The sequence below is a fragment of the Metschnikowia bicuspidata genome (assembly GCF_001664035.1).
Source record: "Metschnikowia bicuspidata var. bicuspidata NRRL YB-4993 chromosome Unknown METBIscaffold_1, whole genome shotgun sequence".
Taxonomy (NCBI): domain Eukaryota; kingdom Fungi; phylum Ascomycota; class Pichiomycetes; order Serinales; family Metschnikowiaceae; genus Metschnikowia; species Metschnikowia bicuspidata.
In genome coordinates, this window is record NW_017387731.1 from 2,534,920 (window position 1) to 2,555,887 (window position 20,968).

At 48.9% G+C, this 20,968-nt stretch overlaps 7 protein-coding genes and 2 non-coding genes across 9 annotated transcripts; 4 read left to right on the top strand and 5 right to left on the bottom strand.

Annotated features, from left to right (window-relative positions):
* Positions 1-1,780: 1,780 nt before the first annotated feature.
* Positions 1,781-3,118, top strand: LYS9 (saccharopine dehydrogenase (NADP+, L-glutamate-forming); the record flags this gene model as incomplete). The annotated part of the gene is made up of 1 exon (XM_018856999.1): positions 1,781-3,118. One exon carries the CDS (start codon positions 1,781-1,783, stop codon positions 3,116-3,118), a length of 1,338 nt encoding a protein of 445 aa, XP_018714003.1.
* A 690-nt stretch (positions 3,119-3,808) lies between these two features.
* Positions 3,809-5,311, bottom strand: METBIDRAFT_35022 (uncharacterized protein; the record flags this gene model as incomplete). Its single annotated transcript, XM_018856557.1, has 1 exon — positions 3,809-5,311. The coding sequence occupies one exon, from the start codon at positions 5,309-5,311 to the stop codon at positions 3,809-3,811; it is 1,503 nt and encodes a 500-aa protein (XP_018714004.1).
* A 100-nt stretch (positions 5,312-5,411) lies between these two features.
* Positions 5,412-5,485, bottom strand: METBIDRAFT_t64. The gene has a single exon. It is a non-coding gene; the product is annotated as a tRNA-Val (tRNA).
* Positions 5,486-7,150: 1,665 nt separating this feature from the next.
* On the bottom strand, positions 7,151-7,224 carry METBIDRAFT_t63. Its single transcript has one exon. It is a non-coding gene; the product is annotated as a tRNA-Val (tRNA).
* A 2,447-nt stretch (positions 7,225-9,671) lies between these two features.
* On the top strand, positions 9,672-11,103 carry METBIDRAFT_29973 (uncharacterized protein). Its single transcript, XM_018855527.1, has one exon. It carries the CDS (start codon positions 9,691-9,693, stop codon positions 10,768-10,770), a length of 1,080 nt encoding a protein of 359 aa, XP_018714005.1. The 5' UTR covers positions 9,672-9,690; the 3' UTR covers positions 10,771-11,103.
* Positions 11,104-12,200: 1,097 nt separating this feature from the next.
* Positions 12,201-13,640, bottom strand: METBIDRAFT_76528 (uncharacterized protein; the record flags this gene model as incomplete). The annotated part of the gene is made up of 1 exon (XM_018858544.1): positions 12,201-13,640. The coding sequence occupies one exon, from the start codon at positions 13,638-13,640 to the stop codon at positions 12,201-12,203; it is 1,440 nt and encodes a 479-aa protein (XP_018714006.1).
* Positions 13,641-15,872: 2,232 nt separating this feature from the next.
* OPI3 (bifunctional phosphatidyl-N-methylethanolamine N-methyltransferase/phosphatidyl-N-dimethylethanolamine N-methyltransferase) lies at positions 15,873-16,951 on the top strand. Its single transcript, XM_018855528.1, has one exon. The coding sequence runs from the start codon at positions 16,143-16,145 to the stop codon at positions 16,755-16,757; it is 615 nt and encodes a 204-aa protein (XP_018714007.1). The 5' UTR covers positions 15,873-16,142; the 3' UTR covers positions 16,758-16,951.
* Positions 16,952-17,103: 152 nt separating this feature from the next.
* On the bottom strand, positions 17,104-17,775 carry METBIDRAFT_25440 (glucose-induced degradation complex subunit; the record flags this gene model as incomplete). Its single annotated transcript, XM_018855296.1, has 1 exon — positions 17,104-17,775. A coding segment is annotated over one exon (672 nt), but the record flags the coding sequence as incomplete, so codon positions are not given.
* A 2,217-nt stretch (positions 17,776-19,992) lies between these two features.
* On the top strand, positions 19,993-20,904 carry METBIDRAFT_36511 (TFIIH complex subunit; the record flags this gene model as incomplete). Its single annotated transcript, XM_018856748.1, has 2 exons — positions 19,993-20,166; positions 20,209-20,904. 2 exons carry the CDS (start codon positions 19,993-19,995, stop codon positions 20,902-20,904), a joined length of 870 nt encoding a protein of 289 aa, XP_018714009.1.
* Positions 20,905-20,968: the final 64 nt, after the last annotated feature.

A 20,968-nucleotide genomic window follows, 5' to 3' on the forward strand; every position in this document is an offset into this window, starting at 1 on the left:
GACTCATCAGCTCTCGAACAAATAATCAAGGTATATATGGACAAGACATCATATGCCAGAAAGCCAAGGATCAGAGGCCTTATATCAGAATGTTACATACGCCCATGTATCAAATACCCCATTTACCAAGTATCTCATATACCCCATATACACCATATCACAAATACATAGATCAGCAAGACGCCAACTAGAAGACAACACTCGATCAACCACTTGCGGACCACACCATCATGGGCATCCTAAAATTGAGGGTCTCATATTTATTATACGCCATCAAATGAATCACATTTTCTCCATTCCGTAATACCCCATTCTCTTGTACATATTACTCTATTTCATTCTACCTTGTTTTATAATTCCTCATTCCTAGCTCATCATCTGACTGCACCACTTCTTTGGTAGACCATGTCTATTACACCAACTTTCTTACACCAGCTGCCATACGTCATCTCTCACACCCCCGTTTTTGTATACCATCTCCAATACACCTCCTTCCCATATTTTAACTACAATAATTTCATCATCATCGATCAACGCACCTTTTCATACACAATCTGTTCAAAAATCCAGTTTTGATACCCATCGCGCCATTCCCAAAGCCCCATTCGCTAAATCACAATCTCTAATGCACCATCCAATACCTCGATTTCCTGAACACCATATATCCATCTCACCACTTCTCAAGATTCCATTTCTTTATTTCAGATTTTTCTATACCACATTTCTCAGCACTCCAATTTTTAACTCACCATTTCTGTTGCCCCGTTTTGTTACACGGATTCTATAACACACCATCTAGTACACCATTCAATACACCATCTAGCACACCATCTAGTACACCATCTAATACACAATTCAATTCACAATCTAGTACACCAATTTCTAAAACCCCAGCTCTATAGTCTTCTTGCTGAATACCATTATGCTAATACTATTAAAGTAACAATGCAAAGTGCGACTTCAATTGGACACACTATCAAAACTCTAGATAAACCAATTTTAGAGAGGCGCAAGCCAGACCAAAGCCGCAGGCAACGCGACTGGAGCAGGCATTAACATGGAGATGGGCGAGCAAGTAGCAGTATTCCATAACAGAAGGAGATGGAAATGGAAATGAAAGAATTGCAATGGACAAATGAAAGAATTAATAATTATCAAGCACCATGAACGGAAGACTTGAGAAATATGAAATGAAGTCAATTAATGAAAAATGCAGGGCAAGATCAATTAATGAAAAACGCAGGGCAAAAAAGACAACGCAAAAAAAACGCGGGCCAAACAAGACGAAGTAAGAAAAGACAAACAAAACAAGACAAACAACAAAAGACAAACAAAAAAAGACAAACAAAAAAAGACAAACAAAAAAAGACAAACAAAAAAAGACAAACAAAAAAAGACAAACAAAAAAATCCCCATCCAAATAACTCCAGGCCCCAGCGTGGCCCCAGCCCTACTCGCCACCACCAGACCCCAGTCACCGCCAACACTGGGCAGGCCGTCACCAGCCATGGCACCTGGGTGCGCACTGACAGAGGGAGCGGCCCGGCGCTGTGTGCAGGCTATCATGGCCCCGGCCCCAGCAAAACGCCTATCTCCAGCGCCGTGAGTCATAATCGCACGGCCCGTCCGCCACATAATCGGCCGGCGGTCCTCCACATAGGCTCTTGGAGATTGCATTGGCACCCGGGTTTTTCCTCCTGGCCGCTTATAAGGCGCCGGCGCCGGGTCCCGCGCAACACCGCTTTTTCCCCAAATTTCGTGTCTCTTCACTCGTCGCAAAATGGTCAAACAAGTGCTTTTGCTAGGCTCCGGCTTTGTGGCCAAGCCCACCGTGGACATCCTTGCCGCCAACGCCAACATCGAGGTCACCGTGGCGTGCAGAACGTTGGCCAAAGCGCAGCAGTTGGCCGGGTCTGTGGCCGGCGCCATCTCGCTCGACGTCAACGACGAACAGGCCTTGGACGCCGCCGTGGCCAAGGTGGATTTGGTCATTTCCCTCATCCCGTACATCTACCACGAGTTGGTGGTCAAGAGCGCCATCCGCAACAAGAAGCACGTGGTGACCACGTCGTACATCAACCCCAAGTTGCAGGCCTTGGAGCAGCAGATCCAGGACGCGGGCATCACGGTCATGAACGAGATCGGCTTGGACCCCGGCATCGACCACTTGTACGCGGTCAAGACCATCGAGGAGGTGCACGCGCAGGGCGGCCAGATCAAGTCGTTCTTGTCGTACTGCGGCGGCTTGCCTGCGCCCGAGAACTCCGACAACCCGTTGGGCTACAAGTTCTCGTGGTCGTCGCGCGGCGTGTTGTTGGCCTTGACCAACCAGGCCTCGTACTGGAAGGACGGCGAGGTGGTGAACGTCAAGTCCGAGGACTTGATGGCCACTGCGCAGCCCTACTTCATCTACCCCGGCTTTGCCTTTGTGTGCTACCCCAACAGGGACTCCACCACGTACAAGAAGTTGTACAACATCCCCGAGGCCGAGACCGTCATCAGAGGCACCTTGAGGTTCCAGGGCTTCCCGGAGTTCATCAAGGTGTTGGTGGACTTGGGCTTCTTGAAGGAGTCCGCGCACCCGGCGTTCCAGGCCGAGGCTGCATGGAAGGACGCCTTTGCGCTGCTCATTGGCGCCGCGTCCAGCTCCGAGAAGGACCTCGTGGCCAAGATCGACCTGTTGGCCTCCTTCAAGGACGAGGCTGACAGGGAGAGAATCATTGCCGGCTTGAAGTGGTTGGGCTTGTTCTCCGCCAACAAGACCACTGCCAGAGGCAACCCCTTGGACACCTTGTGTGCCACCTTGGAGGCCTTGATGCAGTACGAGGACGGCGAGAGGGACTTGGTGTGCTTGCAGCACAAGTTCGGCATCGAGTGGGCCGACGGCAGCAAGGAGACCAGAACCTCCACCTTGGTGGACTACGGCAACCCCGAGGGCTACTCTTCCATGGCCAAGTTGGTGGGTGTGCCATGCGCCGTGGCTGTCGAGCAGATTTTGGACGGCACCTTGTCCAAGAAGGGGTTGTTGGCGCCCATGTCGTCTGACATCAACGATCCTCTCATGAAGACCTTGAAGGACAAGTACGGCATTTTCTTGGTCGAGAAGACCGTGGCCTAGGCCTGGATCCCTGTATATGTGTGTATTTGAATACCAATGATTGCATCTTGTGTCGTGTGTTTTGGAGTATGGATCTTGGCATCTTGTGCCGTGTGTCCTGGAATACGGATCCTTGCATCTTGTATCGAGTGTCCTGGAATACGGATCCTTGCATATTGTGCCGAGTGTTGTGGCTCGTGGGGACGGGATTAGAGTGGGCTGCCGTGTGAAGCATCGGACGGCCGGGCTCTTGACATTCTCTTTTGCTCAGATGGCAGTGAGTAGTGATGAACAGAATTTTGCCATGCAACCCGTGTCGTCTCGGTCCCTCTAACAGTACAGAAAACGACCGGGACCCCGCTGCTTTGCAGTTGTTATGCCACATCCATTCTTGTCTTTGACGAGCTCGCTATACCCCAAGGGCTACAATCACCGTGCATTTACTAGTGGCCTAGTTGGGTATAACAACTTGGATGCCGGGCCCGCAATGAGTATTGACTAAAACGATAATTGAACGCACCCTCTAATAATTGGAGACAGTCAACATAGAGGATAACAATCAAAGAAGCCACGCCCGGCCTTTGGCGTATCTGCACTTCACCAACAAACCCACCAAACCACTTATACAACACGCTTCGGTTCAGCTGACTCCAAATCCGACTACTAATTTCTCAACTTCTACAGTAGACGGAGACGTCCACCATAAGCCCTTTAGTCGTCGTAATCAGATTCGTCCGAGTAGCCTGCACTGTACTCCTCCATAAGCGAAGATAAACTCTCAATGACTTCGGCCTTATCACCCAAAATCTCAATTTGTCGCTGGTTCCGGACCCTTTCCACCACTTCTCTGTACTGCTTCAAGAGTGGCTTCAACACTGCAGTCTGCGCAAACTGGGTCAGAAACTCATGGTTCTCCAAGATCAGAGGGAAACTGTCTATCTTTGTCGTTTCATCGATGTACGGATTCACGTATGTATCAGTCTTCGAATCCGAGACGCCCAGATCAGGCTGATGTTTGCAAATCACGCCCCTTCCATAAAGATGGTCACGAGATTCCGGATTCAAGCCGAGTTCCAAAGCCTTGTTTTTGTCCTTTGATCCCAGTGCCGATTCCGTCTGACTTTGACCTGCGTTGAGATACATATCCATCATACTAGCATCACTAACAATTCCGAACTCCGCCTCGGGTTTGGCCGGAACGTCTGGTCGAAGGCTGATTTCGTTGACAATGTTTCTGCTGGAGTTGCCTCGCAAGAGGTTGCTCTCTATCGTGGCCATTGAAACCGGCTTTTCTACCTGGCAGTTGAGACCCCAGATCGCATTCACGAACATGCTCTGCACGGCACCCGTATGCCATAATTTGCTGGAATCATAGGTGGAAGAGAGAAAGGATTCGGAATCCTGCGGAGCAGAGAGGGGGAAGAAAAGCGTGGAGTTTGATGCAAACTCCGTCACAGCCCGTATTCTCGTGAGTAGTGTGTCGATTCTTGGCTGACTTTTCCCAGGACTCATCAATCCATAGGTCCAGAGATTGTATTTGCTGCTGACGCCGTTTCCGAAGTACTCGTCACGTAAAAAAACCATCATCTCATTGGTGAAGCCCGCCCATGCGGTGTCGCATTCGCTGAAAAAGCTGATCCCTTGGATCTGGTCCAGCTGCTCCAAGTTCTTGCGGAAAAAATCATCGATTTCGTCGCTCAGTACTTTGAACTCTTCCTCGCCAATGTTAAACGCGTCAAATTTGAGCCGTGGGAAGTTTTTGTGAGCTCCTTCAGGATGGCTGAATCCATGTAAGGAAACGAGCGATTCAGGTCTATAGATGAGCTTGTTGTAGTCAGTCCAAAAAGTTGTGTTTTCTGTGGAGAGCAACGAGGAATGCGTAGGTTTTCCGGCGTCCAAATTCGCCTGGAATTCGTTCTTGGCATGTCGCTCCTGCTTTTTTACAATCACATTGTCATACAGTTCTGGGGAGATTTCGGTCTCCTGATATGCGTGTTTACCAAGGTACCCATAGCCACCCTGAAATTCGACGTTTATGCTGCGAGGGTAGTAGTTTGTCTTGCCTTTGACTTTGTTGGGCACGAGAAAGACATCGTTGGTGTGAGTTAGTGTTTTGTTTCTAGTATATGGGAGATGTGATTCTTGCACGTTGTAGAGCAGTGTGATGAGGTGGCCCGATGCTTGTGAGCATGAAAAGTTAATGATCTCGTGCATGTGGTACACAGCAGGTTGAAAGCAATTGGAAGGTTCGACTTTACTTCCTGGTAAAAGTTGGCAAAAAATTAAAAGTCTTGAAGACGAAAAATTATCGCATTGATTTCGCCCAGGATCGAACTGGGGACGTTCTGCGTGTTAAGCAGATGCCATAACCAACTAGACCACGAAACCTCGCGTGATCAAAATATTATGAAACAGCCTGGAGCTGTCTCTTAAACTACGAGTAGATCGGTTTATAGATAGTTCAGCCTTAGTGGATAGGCCTAGTCTATCTGTCGTATTCTCGATGTCTAAAAAGTGTTGTCCTTCTTCAGGGATGTCTCAGCCTCACGCTCCTTTATAGTTCGGAACCCTTCTATACAGTAGGTGAGGAGTAACCCCGATCAGGAATGTTTAGACTCTTCGTCCTTCGTATTATACAGGATGCCCAGAATCTATAATCTGGCTCATGTCGTATCATAACACAAAATAAAGGGTGGTAAAATATATGAACAAAATACAAGAATGAAACGATGCAGTTTGAATTGTTTTTTCTCCTATTTGCATATTCAAACTTTCCTAAAAGTAGCATAATAGGACACATGCGGGCCACGAGGACCACCCAGAGATGATCACGGTGAATCGCTACAACCATCTGAGTTGAAGCAACTACTACAGGAGACCTATCCTAGGAGTCGATGACGTAATATTCAATACGTAAACATAATACGTGCCATGAGGACTGTCCAGGCCGTGACTAACGGAAGGGGACGGGCCGAGATAAGACACTTGGTACTTAGCTGGGAGCTGTTTAAAGGTTTTTTATATACATTTGCTATATAGTTTTGCCCCTTTAATCAGATGAATCTACCAAAAAAAAAGAAAAAAAAAAGAGCGGGCTAAGTTTCGACACCTGGGAGCTGTCTGAAGAATAACTTTTATACAGTATTCTATAGTTTTGTCCCTTTATCAGATAATTATACCAAAAAATAGTGAAATAGTTTTATGAGCTGGAGATTTTTTATATCGTCTTATATAGTTCTACTCCATTGATAAATGAATGTATCAAGAAAAATGAGCGCCCTTTCCGGAGCGTCAAAACGATGATACCAGTTCTTTCCCGAACCTTGGAATAAGCCTCATATAATGGGTACTCATTGAACGTATTGGGAAAAGACATGAGTTGTATATAAGGGCCTGTCTAGCTATTTTGTTATTGCAACTAGCAGAAAGTCGCCGTACCTCCCTATTGATCAATGAGTGCCTGGAAAATCTTCTTTGTGTTTATGTTCGACTTAAGTAACACATCATAAATGCATAAAAATCCTTTTTGAAGCAGAAAATATAGACCAGAAAATTGACCTGACCTAGAAGGGCTTTCCCTTGAGAATCGCCTCGTCTTCGAGCTGTGTAAATGCAGATAAACCTGACTCAGCTCTACACGACCTTGCACTGGAATGCAGTTTTAAGAATTTATCCATGAACGCGCCAAGCAGATCTTGTGAATTCACCATCCAGACCTTGAACCTCTTCTTGATAGATTTGGGCGTTGGAATTGTATTAGACTTCTATTTCTCACACTGTTGTGTTTTCAATCCCAGATCAGCAAATAAATAGTAAAAAGGGTAATAGAATAAAGCCTTCTTCAATTTCTCTTCCTCATTATTATGTAGAGCCTATAGTCTAATAATGACGGATCGCATTTTCGTAATAGATAGCAAGCACCTTGGGCTTGGCAACTGCTACATTTATGTACCTCATCCCTGAACTTCAAAGTAATTCTCTACTCATAAGGGTCTACCAGAGCTTAATAATAATATTCAAAATATTTATCGGGTAGACAAAAAATTATCGCGTTGATTTCGCCCAGGATCGAACTGGGGACGTTCTGCGTGTTAAGCAGATGCCATAACCAACTAGACCACGAAACCTAGCGTGGCTAAAATTAGGCGGAGTGAGTTAAGTTTACTAAAAAACATTTTTCACATATAGATCTGTGCACATTTGTGTTCGTCCTTCATGCGAAAGAGTTAATTTTTAACGAGAAAGGCATAAATCGCCTAGTAAATTTTGGCTCTTAGGAAAGCATGTGATGCCATATTGTTAATATTATTCGAATGGTCGGCATTTGTTATTGTTTTTTAAAGATACATGTGTATCTAAGGAAATTTCTGCCCGGAGACAGAGGAGAAAACTATATACTATAGAGCCTCCACACACTCACAGATATGCAATGACACGTCCTTTCGAGGGGAGTCACATTCTCTCTGGAAGATCTCGTGATTTGGTGCGCCCTATCACCTGAGCCAAGTTTGCGATCTATTGCAGGAATTTGCTTTATACTTTTTCGTAGTGGTGGGGGCTTATATCTCTCAGGTGACACGCTGTAATTTAATGTTTTTATAAGAAAAAAAGATAACACGCACAGTCGTTGAATCTTCTTTAAATTTCGCTGCATACTCGTAAATTAGCGATCAAGGATCGTTCAGTGGAGCAATTGAAAAAAAGGTATGCGTTTGAAATTTCCTCCAAGATTCAATTCCATTTTCTGTATTTTTCCCTCTTCAATCAAATTAATCAGATGGAAGAACTGTCACAAAATCGTGATCATTATGTGACAAGAGCCCCAGAACTGAGATAAAGATACTGGAAGTTGTTCTTTTTTGATCCACGGTGATCAGGATCCTTGGATAAATACGTCCTGTCGCCTGTTGTGAGATTTATCAGGTAAATTTCTTTCGGTAGACTCATCCGATTAAAGGAGCAAACTATATAAATGATACATATATAAAACCTTTAAACAGCTTTCAGCTACGTACCAAGTCGGCCGTCCCCTTCCGTTAGTCACGGCCTGGACGGTTCTCTTGGCCCGTATCTGTTTACGTATTGGATATTACGTCATCAGCTCCTAGGATAGGTCTCCTGTAGTAGTTGCTTCAACTCAGATGGTTGTGCCATGGTTTTATGTGTCATTAGTGGACATTGTATTAGGTACTGAGATGATGTGATTTATCAGCTTTTATCTGGGAACTGCAACACACTAAAAAAACATACCCCAATGAAGTATATGTACCGCCATGTATTAAGCAAATACCTTTGGTCAGGTCCGCCAATCCCGTGAGAGCATATGTCCATTTATTCAACTCCAGAATAATTAGTATTCACCGTTTTTAGCCACAGTGCGAGTTAGGCTGATCCAGGCTAATGATTTAAACGGGGAACGTGTGTCTACCTGAACACCTGAAGGTTGTCGAGAAAAAGAGTTAGGCTCTGAACCTCTCTGCAAGTCTTTTTGAAGAATTGTGGAATTTTGATTTTGGAAAAGCCATCGGAGCCTGGCTTTGGGAATACTCAACACACGGCATTTCTTGCAATGTTGCTGTCTGTGTCTTACTTCTGCATTTATACCAGACACATGTCTTGTCCAAGTCTTTCTGCGTTTTGAGAAAATTAATAAATTAGCGCCTGGCGCTTTTTTTCTGCAGTATGTAGCGAATAGGAAAGTGCTGTTTGAACGGAAAAAATGGCGTTGCCTGGAAACGGCACTGTATGAGCAAAAGCGCCATTTGGAAAAAGCTCCACATATTATTGCCAATGACATTGCGCAAAGCAGCCATTCTTGTAGGCGCAAGTCAGTTCAAAGCTGCGCAGAAATATCGAGTCAAGGCTGGCACCTCTTGTCTGTATGCGCTCAACTGGTATATATGCCCGAGTCCTTGGAATACGAGATCCGAGAACCGATGGGAGATGACGACATCAGAAAAATCATCCGCGGGTAGCATCACAGTAGAAAGCCAAGACAGACTGTTGGCAGCACACTGGAAGTGTTTGTTTTTTTCTTTATGGTGCTTCTAATAAAGCCACATGAACGGTCCATCTGTCACGTGGTATCCGCCATGTAGCCATCCCTCACGTGGCAAAGGGAAGAAACTTCCGTACAGGGAGAGTTTATTTCGTTCCCTTTTTTTCCTTAAGGGTTTTTAGAGAATAGTAGTATTCTAAGGATCCGAAGTACCGTACATACTTGAATTGAGAAATCTGGTACTGAAACCATCCAAGGCCTCACTCGGGCCGCGTCACTGGCCATTCGCATTGTTACGCAGCACAGCAGGCCATAAAAGGCCTGTGGAATTTCAGCCCCCCACGGCCAAAACAAGAAAAAAGAACCTGCATGTGCTTGCCGGGTCCCGCTCAAACCAGCCAGGCTCTCCATTCACGCAAAACTGGCACGGGGGCTGTGGATCTAATGGGTGCAAACAAGATGGGCCCGAGCAGCGGGCGTCACGTGACCCGCGGCGCGCGGCCCGCTAGAGTACACGTCAACATTTTGCAATCTTTCCACAGACCTCATACCCCTGCTTTTCCACCATTCCCATCGCTTCACCCAAAAACGCACCATGATCGCCGTGCGTCTCATATCCATGGCGTGTTTGTTAGCGTGTCTCGTGGCCGCCGGCTTGGACCCGTACGAAGTTCTCGGCGTGCCTCGTGACGCGGACGACCGAACCATCAAATCGCAGTATAGGCAGTTGTCCAAGCAGTACCACCCGGACAAAAACCCCGATCCCGAGGCGCACGAGCGGTTTCTCCAGGTCGGCGAAGCGTACGGGATCCTCGACGACCCGCAAAAACGGGAGAATTACGACAAGTACGGCGATCCCGACGGCGGCGCGGGCCAACAGGGCGGGTTCAACGACATTTTCAACCAGTTTTTCCACGGCGGCCACGCCGGGTTCGGCGGCCAGCGGCAACAGAGGCAGCAGCGTGGCGGTGACACGCAGGTGGTGGTGCGGCTCTCGCTCCAGGACTTCTACGTGGGCAAGGACTTGGAGTTCAGCGTCCATATGCTGAACATTTGCGCCGCGTGCTCCGGCAGCGGCAGCGCGGACTCGAAGCGCAAGACGTGTGGCAAGTGCAGCGGCTCGGGCATGTTCACGCAGACGGTGCAGTTTGGCCCGATGATCCAGCGTGTGCAGACCCCGTGTGACCAGTGCCAGGGCTCCGGCAGCACGATAGCCAACAAGTGCCAGGCGTGTGGCGGCGCGCGCGTGCAGAAGGCGCCCAGGAACTACAGCGTGTTTGTGGCGCCAGGCACGCCGAAGGGCCACACGCACGTGCTCGAGGGCGAGGGCGACCAGAGCCCGGACTGGGTGCCGGGCAACTTGAACATCCGGTTTGTGGAGGCCGAGCACGAGAACTGGGGCTTCCGCCGCGTGGGCGACCACCTCTACCGCACGGAGGTGCTCACGGCGCAGGAGGCCGGGGCGGGCGGGTGGCAGCGCGAGATCCGCATGTTTGACGACGAGGTCGTGACGCTCAGGCGCGACAAGGGCCACGCGGTGATGGACGGCCAGGTGGATATCATCAAGGGGCACGGCATGCCACACGCGCACGACCACGACGAGTATGGCCACTTGTATGTGGACTACAAGGTCTTGCCCGTGGGGGCCGCAGCCTTGGAGAAGGACGAGTTGTAGGGACGGCTGGAGCTGCGGTCTTTTTTGGGGTGGCTATATGATAGAGCGGCGGCTGGCGAAGGTTCCAGCCGGAGCGATAGGCGATGCAACGCAGTCGTTTGCGTGTCATGATGTGCGCCAAAACAGTACATGGTGTAAGGCAGTGCGTGGCAGTATATGGCAATGCATGGCTATACGTGGCAGTATTTGGCAATACATGGCAATGCATGACAATACATGGCAGTATATGGCAATGCATGGCAATGCGTGGTAGATCTGTAGCTCAGAAGTATTACACTGAATTATACTATAGTTTTTACATTATATGTGCTTAGCTCCTATAGCTGCTCGTGCATCAATTAAATCAACTGTTCTCAACTAGCCACTCTTGTGTTGAAAAATGATTCCTTGAATGTGGCTTTGCTTCAGATCAACAATCTAGATTCGCTTTACAGAGATCGTTTATAATAGTCGCAATAGTTCCCCCAATTTGAAAATTTCTTCCTTTACTCATAAAATTGTTTTTGGTGATTCGTGTTGATGAAATGTCTTTATTTACTTGAAAATACTGAAAATTATATTAAATAATATATTCCTGAGGCTTGTATAACCGGTGCTTCTGGTGGTGCTTCTATGGTGCTTCTATGGTGCTCCGATGGTGCCTCTGATGAATTTACTGGAACTAGAATGACTTGGCAGATCTGTAGTTCAGAAGTATTAAACTAAATTATAGTATAGTATTTACATTATATATGTATTTAGCTTCTGTAAATGCTCGCGCATTAATTTTTTACATCATTTAATCTTAACTGATATTTCTCATGTTGAAATATGGTTCCTTGAATGTGGCTTTGCATCCACAACCTACCTTTTAGTGCTCGTTTATATTAATCGCAATGGTTCCCCCAACTTGGGAATTTCTTCCTTATTTATGAAATATTTTTTGGTGTAAGTGTTAATGAAGTATCTTTATTAAGTACAAAAAATTGAAGAATGACCGATTTTATATTCCTGAGGCTTACATAGCCGGTGCTTCGGTGGGCTTCTGACAATACACGGCATACATAGTATACACGGCAATACATGGTATACATGGCATGACACTATATAGCAGTATATGACAATAATATGCGATACATGGCATTATATGACAATACATGACAATATATGGTATACATGGCAATATATCGCAATATATGACATATACGGCATACATGGCAATACATGGTATACATGGCAGTATATGACAATAAACGGCAATGCATCGCAATACATGGCAGTATGTGACAATACATGGCAACCCGGCAGTATATGACAATACATAGAAGTACACGGCAATACCCGACACTATACGACAATACATGGCATACATCACAATACATGCCGTCGAGACTCATTGCAACGCGTTGCTACACACCGCATTGCCACACACCGCAGCCCCAGCAATGTCTCTATTCTTCCTTCTTTGTAGAAGACACGTGCGGCGACGGCCCGCGCCGTTTGCAAAGTGCAGTGTCACATCGACACAGGCCCCCATCCCGCCTCTCACACGAGCACTCCGGCTGGCGCCATTTTCGGCATACCTTCAGCATGACCACGATGAGCCCAAGCACCAACGCCACCACCGTGGCAAGGCTCACCGAGGCCTTACTGCCGCACGCGTTGGGGATGCGCACGCTGGAGGTGCCGCGGTCCAGAAGGTGGTAGAACACCGTGTCGTCGGTGAAGAACCTCTCGAACGAGCCGCCAAGCTCGCGGCGCGTGTCGAACGGCGAGTTCTGCAAGAGAACCGCGTCGCTGGTCACGTCACACGCGTAGAAGAGCACGGGCTTGTCCACCGACACGTCGGTGTGGGTCTGCGTGGTGCTGGGAAGCTGGTACCGCGAGTGGAGCGTGAGGTTCCAGTCCCCGGCGCCGGCCTCCATCTCCACCAAGACCTCGTTTCCCCACTGCAGAACCGCGTACGCCGGGAGCTCCAAGTCGCGCACGCCGTAGTTGGCCACGACCTCGAGCCGTGCGGGCACCTGGTACGGGTCCAAAAACACGGACTTGCCGAGCGTGAGGTAGCCGTACAACTTGCAGGCCAGCACGTCTGCGTCCCGCGGGGGGTCCGGGATACGGGCCATCTCCAACACCGGGTGCAATCCGTTGGCGCGCAAGTCCACGGCCGCGTGCTGGGCCAAGTGCCGGTGGCGCGGCTTGACGTGGAAGAGCGTCTGGTGGACCGGCGCGGCATGGGCGTCCGGGTCGGTGGGGTCCATGACCACCCGGGCGCCGGAAAGCACCACGTCGTCCCGCGAGGAGCGGGCCAGCACCTCGAACACCCCGACCTCCGTGTACTCGCAGCCCGCGGCCGCCACAGACAAGGCCCGCAGGTCTGCGTCGAGGGTGGACACGGTCAACTGCGCCGCGGAGTAGTAGTAGTCCAACGCGTCCCAGGCGCGCGGGAGCTGCGGCACCTGGGCGACTTGCGGCTGCGGCGCGCCCGGCGCGTGCCAGTAGAAGCTGTCGACCGAACGCACCCACTCCTGCGGCGCCACGGAGACGCCCAAGACCAGCCCGAGAAGGGCGTTGAGCTGCGCGTAGAACTCGGCCTGCTCGTGCGGCCCGACCGTGGCCTGGGGCACGGCGTACACGTGCACGCCGGCCTGGAACTCGTAGGCAAACACGCCGGATTGGCGGGCCGCGGCGGCGTGTGGCGGCGTGGCCAAGGACGGCCTGGAGATCTGGATGCGCACGGCCTTGACGTGGGAATACGGCTGCACGGCCACCGTGTACCGGTCCTCGCGGGCCACGAAAAGGTCCGGCGCTAGCTCCACGTAGGAGGCGTTGGCGAATTTGATGGGCGCCGCGTGTGCGGCTGTGTGGACGTACGAAACTCGGTGTCTCATGGGGAGAAAAAACGGGTATAGTGAGGGCTGGGAGCTGAGGTGCGGCCGACTGCGAGCGACTGCGAAACGCGGGCCGGGCCCAGGGCGAGGTGCGGCTGTGCGGGGCGGCCTTTTTTTTTGGGATGTCTTGGTGGGTTTGGTGGGGATTTGGTGGGGATCTGGTGGGGGATTTGGTGAGTGTGATGGGGATTTCGTGGGAGATTTGGTGGGTGTGAATTTGGTGGGTGTCTTGAGTATTGCTGGTCAGTGTTCGGGCGAGCGTCAATATTCTGGGGTGCTATTATTCTGGCGGTGCGGTGAGCCATATTCTGGGGCGTCTTCTTACCATGCGCGGTGCTGATGGCACGGCTCCAAGGAACCATGTGCGTGTCCTTCTAAACGGCCTGAAAAAGACCATTTCAAGTTGGCTTCAACAACGACACTCCAAGGACAATACTCCTGCACAACTGCAAGGACAATGCTTGAAGACGGCGTGGTGCCCCGGCCTTGGCGCACTTTATAATATACGGCTTGTCCTGGCCGTCTGCAAACCTGGCACACCATGCAGTGCAAGTCACAGATCCCGAGAGCAGCGACGCAGCTTCCACCGACTAGTTGGACATGGGCCTTGTCGGTTCCAGGACGGGTGGATGATCCTGCCGGAGAAGGCCAAAAATTGTGGGCCCGCTGATTTCAAATGAGTACGGCGCACGCGAATCCAACTGTTCGCACGGGCCCCATCAACAGCTCAAAGTATTAGGAGCATGGGAGTATCGTGACATGTTGTGGTTTCACGGCTCGGCCCGGGAAGGCTACCCGAATGTGGCTTTTACAGATTGCATCTGCTTTGTATGGGAAAGGACTCTGAGGCGCCCTAAGCAACGAGGCCTATTGGAGTACTCGCGCTTTCTCATAAAGGTTAATTCACGCAGATAAGCCAGGTCATTGCCACCTACTTGTGTCAAACGCATCAAGAATATGAAGGCCGGCTCTTGTGTGAATCCCCTTGGCAAGGCATGTATTATCAGCTAATACCCAGCATCTTCTTGAATGCTCGGTATGATATGCCGACTCCAGCCAAATGCAAGCATATGTTTTGCGACTTGGGCATTTCCAGTTTCCGGCTCGGGGTTGATGCCCATGTTTACTGTTCAAACACTTTGTCACATTGAATGCAATCGCAAAACCCGAAACAAAAAAATTCAGTCATACCTCTTGTAATCTCGTCTCTCAGATCTCTTGATATCTTGTCTCTCAGATCTCTTGGTATCTCGTCTCTTGATACCCCTTGATATCTCACGTCTTTCCGACAATGCTAGCGCGATACCTGAGCTCATTTGGTACTTTCAGCGCAATTTCAGCGTCAATGGCTGATGAGCCTGTTGATACGCACTCAGCTTCCACAGCTCCTAATCACGAAATTACACCATGTGGTCATTGCAATCGAAAGTTCGGTATTTGCAAGAACGCTAATTTGAAGCATGCTGCCCACTCCGATGTCTGTAAGGTCTACCTAGCGGAGGTCGAGGCTCGCAATGTGCCCACACAATGGCTATCAAAACAATACCAAAATACCGCCTTTCTCGCAATGGGCTTCTGAGTTTCGAAACAAACACAAAAGTGCCCGGCAACACTCAATGAATGCAAATGAAACACCACTAACGAGCAGCGTCTTCAAGCTGGGTGAAAGATCACCTCTGGGAGCTCGTGAATGCTCAAAAGCTTCTGCCGCATGAACCCGAAATATCCGCCGTAATTAAACCTGACTTTCAAATGTCCGTATGATCATTCTGAAACACATCATTACGTCACACCTGTATCCGCTTCGAATATATGTTTTTTTGGGAGTTTATATGTGTGTAAACATTGGTGTTTTATCTTTTTATCTGCTAAAGGATCGATCGCTACATCAAATGTCAATTTAAACCACACAAACCAAAATACTGGCTGAACTGCCAACTTCCGTCCACGCGTAAAAACTTAATTTAAATTCTAAGCATTTCAAAATTTACATTTTCATTACTCATCATCTCTCCCTCACTAAAGCTGGCACGAATCTTACCCGTTATAAGGCAAGTACAGATGGCGGCAGATAACCCAGGCCATACCCAATGTTGGGAGTCACGTGACGCGGGGACGAGGCGAGAATCACATGCGTTTCTCGCGCTGCCAACCATGCGTATATTAGATCGCGGTCTGGTTTCAATCCGCGTTCTTTTCAGAATCAACATTTTTCCTTTAGTCGTATGTATCCACAAGCTTAAAATCACAGCAATTGAATAAAAGCACTCATCATGGTTTAGCTCGTGCAATTCAGATCTCGTCTGTCATCGAACAATTGCCTTTTTGTTTTCGAGCAACCCAAGGCCGGCGGCTAGCAACTATAACTACGAGCAAAGGTGCCTTCTCCGACAAAGCAAGAAAAAATCAGAAAAAGTCCATCCTAAGCACCTGTTTCAAATTGCGATCCATACAACTGCTGAACTTCCCTTACTAAAAAAGTACATGATACTAACCTCATAGATGAAACAAGAACAGCTCTTACACTTATTGTACAACCACCAGGACTACGTGGACAACACGCCTGAGCTCAGATTTGCGCTTGCCACCATTGTTTTCAACCCCGTGTTTTGGAACATTGTCGCCAGGCTCCAGCACAAGACCCATTTCTTGTCCAAGGCCGTGGGCGGTGCATACAGGGGATGCTACCTCTTGGCAATCACCATTTTCTCTTTGGGTATCTACCGTGATCACGTGTACCACTCGGCCTTGATGCAACAGCCCACATATGCGCCATTGGTTGAATCCCCAGTGGTCCAGGCCTTGGCTGTGGCGACCTTCGCATTCGGAAACGTGCTTGTGATCTCGTCGATGTGGGCTTTGGGAGTCACGGGCACCTACTTGGGCGACTACTTTGGTATTTTGATGAAGGACAGGGTCACGTCGTTCCCCTTCAACATCAACAACAACCCGATGTACAACGGCCTGACGCTCTGCTTCTTGGGCACCGCCTTGTGGTACGGCAAGCCAACAGGAATCTTGGTTTCCGCGTTTGTTTACGTCATGTACCGCGTGGCCTTGCTCTTCGAAGAGCCATACACGGCCAGGATCTATGCCCACAGAGACTTGAAGGCGTGAGCCCCAGGCTGGACTGAAGTCTACTCTTTGCACCTAGAAGCCCAGTACTGGGTTCACCGCTTCAACAACTGTTTATAGATGAATACACACAAGCCTGACCTGTAAGAAGTATCTTGACATCAGACATCCATGCCTGCGAACGTAATTGAAACTAGGGGGTTTCGGGGGCACAAGACCGACTTGAAACAGAATGCATACGATGAACAAAAAAGAATCACAATTAAATGTACAAATGAACCTAAAAAAACCCAAGCAGAGACGCTTCACGGCGCTCTGCAATCCAAAAGATGAAATGAACAAACTCGCACAAGTGTGGATATTGGACCTAAAACCAACCAGCTCACGCAAATTCAAACGTGCTTGCCTGGCCCCTGTCCTCCACGTACAGCAAGGAGAGTGACTGGAACTTTTCACTCTGCGTGTAGAAATAAAGCCCGCTCATGGTCCCCGGAGGGATGGCAGGGCCTAGCCGCTTCTCGTCCGTGGCCCGGCTGCCCGAGCCGATGTTGAGCACCACATAGTAGAAGCCCTCGAAGGATGCACCGGTCAACAGTTTCACGCGGGAGTCAGGCAACAAAAACTCTTCCTTCCAGCGCATGTATATGTACAGGGAATCCTGCTCGCCTGCCTGGATGCGCAGGAGCCTCAGGCGTAAGTCCGCTTCAGAACACTGGCTGTCGCAGCCCGTGAGCTTCTTCCAGTGCTCGAGGTCGTTTTTGGGAAACGACAGCCAGTTGGTTTCCTCGGTGATAAACGAGTACCGCCGAGGGGCCACCGGGGCACTGCCCCAGCGCATCCGGTGAAGCGGGTTGTTGATTATCTCACCCTTGAAACACGTGGTAATCAAAGGGTGCTCCTCGGTTAGGCCGCTGATCTGAAAGAAGCCCGTCACCAAAGAGCTGACGAGGTCAACCGTCTTGATTTCTACCTGGATATCGTAGCGCAGCACACCGCTTTGCTGGCCGCCGACAAACCGGGCGTTTGGCCGCAAATACTCGTTTGTGAGATGAGGGATTCTGGCCGTGCCTAGAAGTGCCTTTGACCCAGCGAAAAACGCCGCGTAGGCATCTGTGTAGGCGTAAGGGGAAAGGCAAGAGTGGGAGGGTGGGCCCCGGGGCTTATGCTTTGCGTTGTCCTTGTGGCTGTTTAATTTGTGAGCGGCTAGTTCGCCCCGTTGCTTTTGCAGCGAGGGAACGGAAACATGGAACCCCGGCGCGTATAGTTTGATGTGGTGGTTTGCCGACTTTTGTGTTCTTGTTTCAGGCTCGGCGGGTGTTTTTAAGCCCTGCTTTACCTGAGTCACAGGCATGTTTACAGGATGAGCTTTGGGGTGCTGGCGCGTAAAAAGCTAGTGTAAACAGGGGCGTTGCAGCCAAGTCAGGAAAGGGCTGCTTATGTTTTGGTCTCTTCAACTATGAGTAGAAAAGAGGGGTGTTTGGAATATACCCCAGGGGTGGTTTCGCGAGTAAAAACGCGAGGTCTCTGGCAAGGAGTAGATTGGAACCCCTGTAACTAAGGATGGGCTGGTGTAGATTTCTTTTCCACGAATGTTAAAGTGGGGGCACCAAGGATCGCAGGGTGTGTGTTTCAAATGCGGCGGTGCCAGTATGGGCGAGTCGGAGGGCGGTGTGGAGGAAGGTGGAACAGAGGTGGAACACGGGTGAGACAGTGCTGGAACACGGGTGGGCCAGAGGTGAAACACGGGTGAAACGGGAGGGAAACGCTACTAGGGGTTGTTCAGTGGGAAAAAAGAAGTTGCCACTGCTGCCTAATTTCTACAGGCGCTTGATAAGCACACAGACGTCACTATTGTACGCAGAGCAGGATGGGGCCGCACGGAGATATCGGCGGTTATGGAAGCCCGGAGCATAAATCCGGTCTCGGGGCCTGGCCCTCGAGCTTGTCTACTGCTCCAGACCAGAAAAATCGAGACAAGTCGATGAAAAAAAAGCAAGACATCCAGGGCGCCCCTGCATCAGGAAGGTCTGACTTTGCCGGACTTATTAACAATATTTTTTGCGTATTGGTGTTTTTGTTCCGCCTGCTAGATTTGAGTTCTGGGAGCCATGTGCCAACATTGCGCTCATCATTCCGCAAGGCGTCACCAGACAGGAAACCCCGTATGAGCATGCGTGGCAAATTTACGGGATGCACGGATGTGAGGATCACGTGACGCGGCCTCGGGCGCTTGGGCCCGTCTTGGGCAAGTTGGATATAGTTATGTCTGGTTACATTGGAACACGGTTTTGTGGACGTGATGCTTTGTCTTTCTCAGTAGTGTTGCCTGTATGTGAAGGGCGTTTTTGCAGAAAAATATCGCTATATGTCGAGAACTGCCCACAAGTCACGCGAAGCATGGCCTTTGAAATGGGCTTTTTTTTGCTCGAAGAAAGAAAGTTTCAGCGCTGCCCCCAAAATGCGGGCGACCGATCATGAGCCAACTGGTGACTTTCTTGCCTACTAGATTTTTTTTGCCTGATAAAGGAGCATAACCGCGAAGAGCGTAGATGGTTTGTTCGAGGGCTGTTCACATGGATATAGGCATCAGGAAAAACACCGATGATGCGTCTTGTTTTTTCCGCAATACTTCAAAATCCCAAATGCGCTGACTAGAATCAAGGTCCTGGCGGGCGGGTCCTGTCATTTACAAACTGGCATGTTTTAATATTATTCAAGGTTGAATCTGGAGTGAACAAATAGCTGCGCTGCTTTCAGATACTTGGAACTTCAAAGCCTGTGGGTTATATAGCCTGAAAAGCCAAAGCCAAAGCGAAAGCCAAAGCCAAAGCCAAGCTTAAGTTTTTTTATCTATCCCATGGTCAGCTGTTAGTCACTGTCTGTACTCACAATACTTTTGTGACTTAGTTGGTAGAATAGATTATTCATATTCATATCTTCAGAAATGCCTAGCCTCAAAAAAGACAAAAAACCAAAAAAAAGTAACTACTGATGTAAGCGAATTCTCCACGTTACTTACCATAGTTGTCAAAGCAAGAGAAAATCACCTTGTAGAAATTACTTCACAGAAATCACCTCACGGAAATTACCTCAAAGCTGTACTGCCTGCACGTTGGATCAACTCACCCGCAGTTCCCCAGGAAATACATCTGAACAAATAAAGCCATTGCAGAAGTTTCAAAACATTACACGACTGTTAATTTCCAGAGCAACTGTGTGGGATTCCTACCGGCGTATTTGTTTTGAACTTCAAGCTTCGCAAGATTATCGCTTAATAATGGAAACACCTCCTACGCCAGATCACGTGCAGCCCGACGAGGAAGTGGATATTCCCAGTAGGCCGATCTCTCTAGATTTGGACCTCAACCCAGATTTGGAGGAGGAGGATGAGAATATAAAGAGCCCAGCTTTGCAAAACACATCAAGGGACATGGCTGCAAAGTTCTCTAGTGTTACACCAGAGCCCGTCACTAGAGCGTCTTCGGGAAATGAGAATATTGAAAATCTGCCTCCGGTATTCTCACCCGTCAGAATATCGGTATCTCTGTGGACATTACCCTTCGAAGATGCTTATCAGCAAGTAAAAAAGCAATTCGTGGAGGGAACGAAGCGCCAGCCGATAACGCTTTCGCAACAGAGCAACTTCGTCAATTACGTCGATGCACAGCTTCTTCAGATACAGCGGAAATTTATCAAGAATCAGGCAGAGTCTGCCATAACCTACACGCCTACTCAAATAATCGACGATCTCCTGCCGGTCGTCGATCTTCTATGGATTCTGCTTTTGAGCCACGATCCCCTATTCGGTCAAGAAGAGTACTACATAAAGATTTTGGGCGACTTGGAAGACTGGCTTGCCTACTACACATTGCCATCACTAGCTACACTGCTGGCTTCTAATACCAATTTTTTTGTCAAATTCTTCGACTTATTTCAGAAATTCGACACCCAGGTTTCCTTTCTCATCGATGGCTACTATGCAAATAACAGAATTTCCAAGATGAGCGCCACAGAGGTGGTGAGACTCTCACCCATAGTAATGAGATTAAGATTGACAATTGTTCAGAAATTGGAGCATTCCAGGGCCGTCTTGGATGCGGCCAGAAATATCCCTGCTACCGATGAAGCCTTGAATGTTCTCGATGTTGAAATTGGCAGGCTCTTCGAGGGAATTCTCGAAAGAATCTAATGTGCACAATGAGCCGTTGACACCATAAATTAAATACAACTAGAAGAGAATGAATCAAATGTTT

What these genes read in the sequence shown, in the direction of transcription:
- METBIDRAFT_29973 (XM_018855527.1), top strand. Translation starts at nt 9,691, where the DNA reads ATGATCGCCGTGCGTCTCATATCCATGGCGTGTTTGTTAGCGTGTCTC.
- OPI3 (XM_018855528.1), top strand. Translation starts at nt 16,143, where the DNA reads ATGAAACAAGAACAGCTCTTACACTTATTGTACAACCACCAGGACTAC.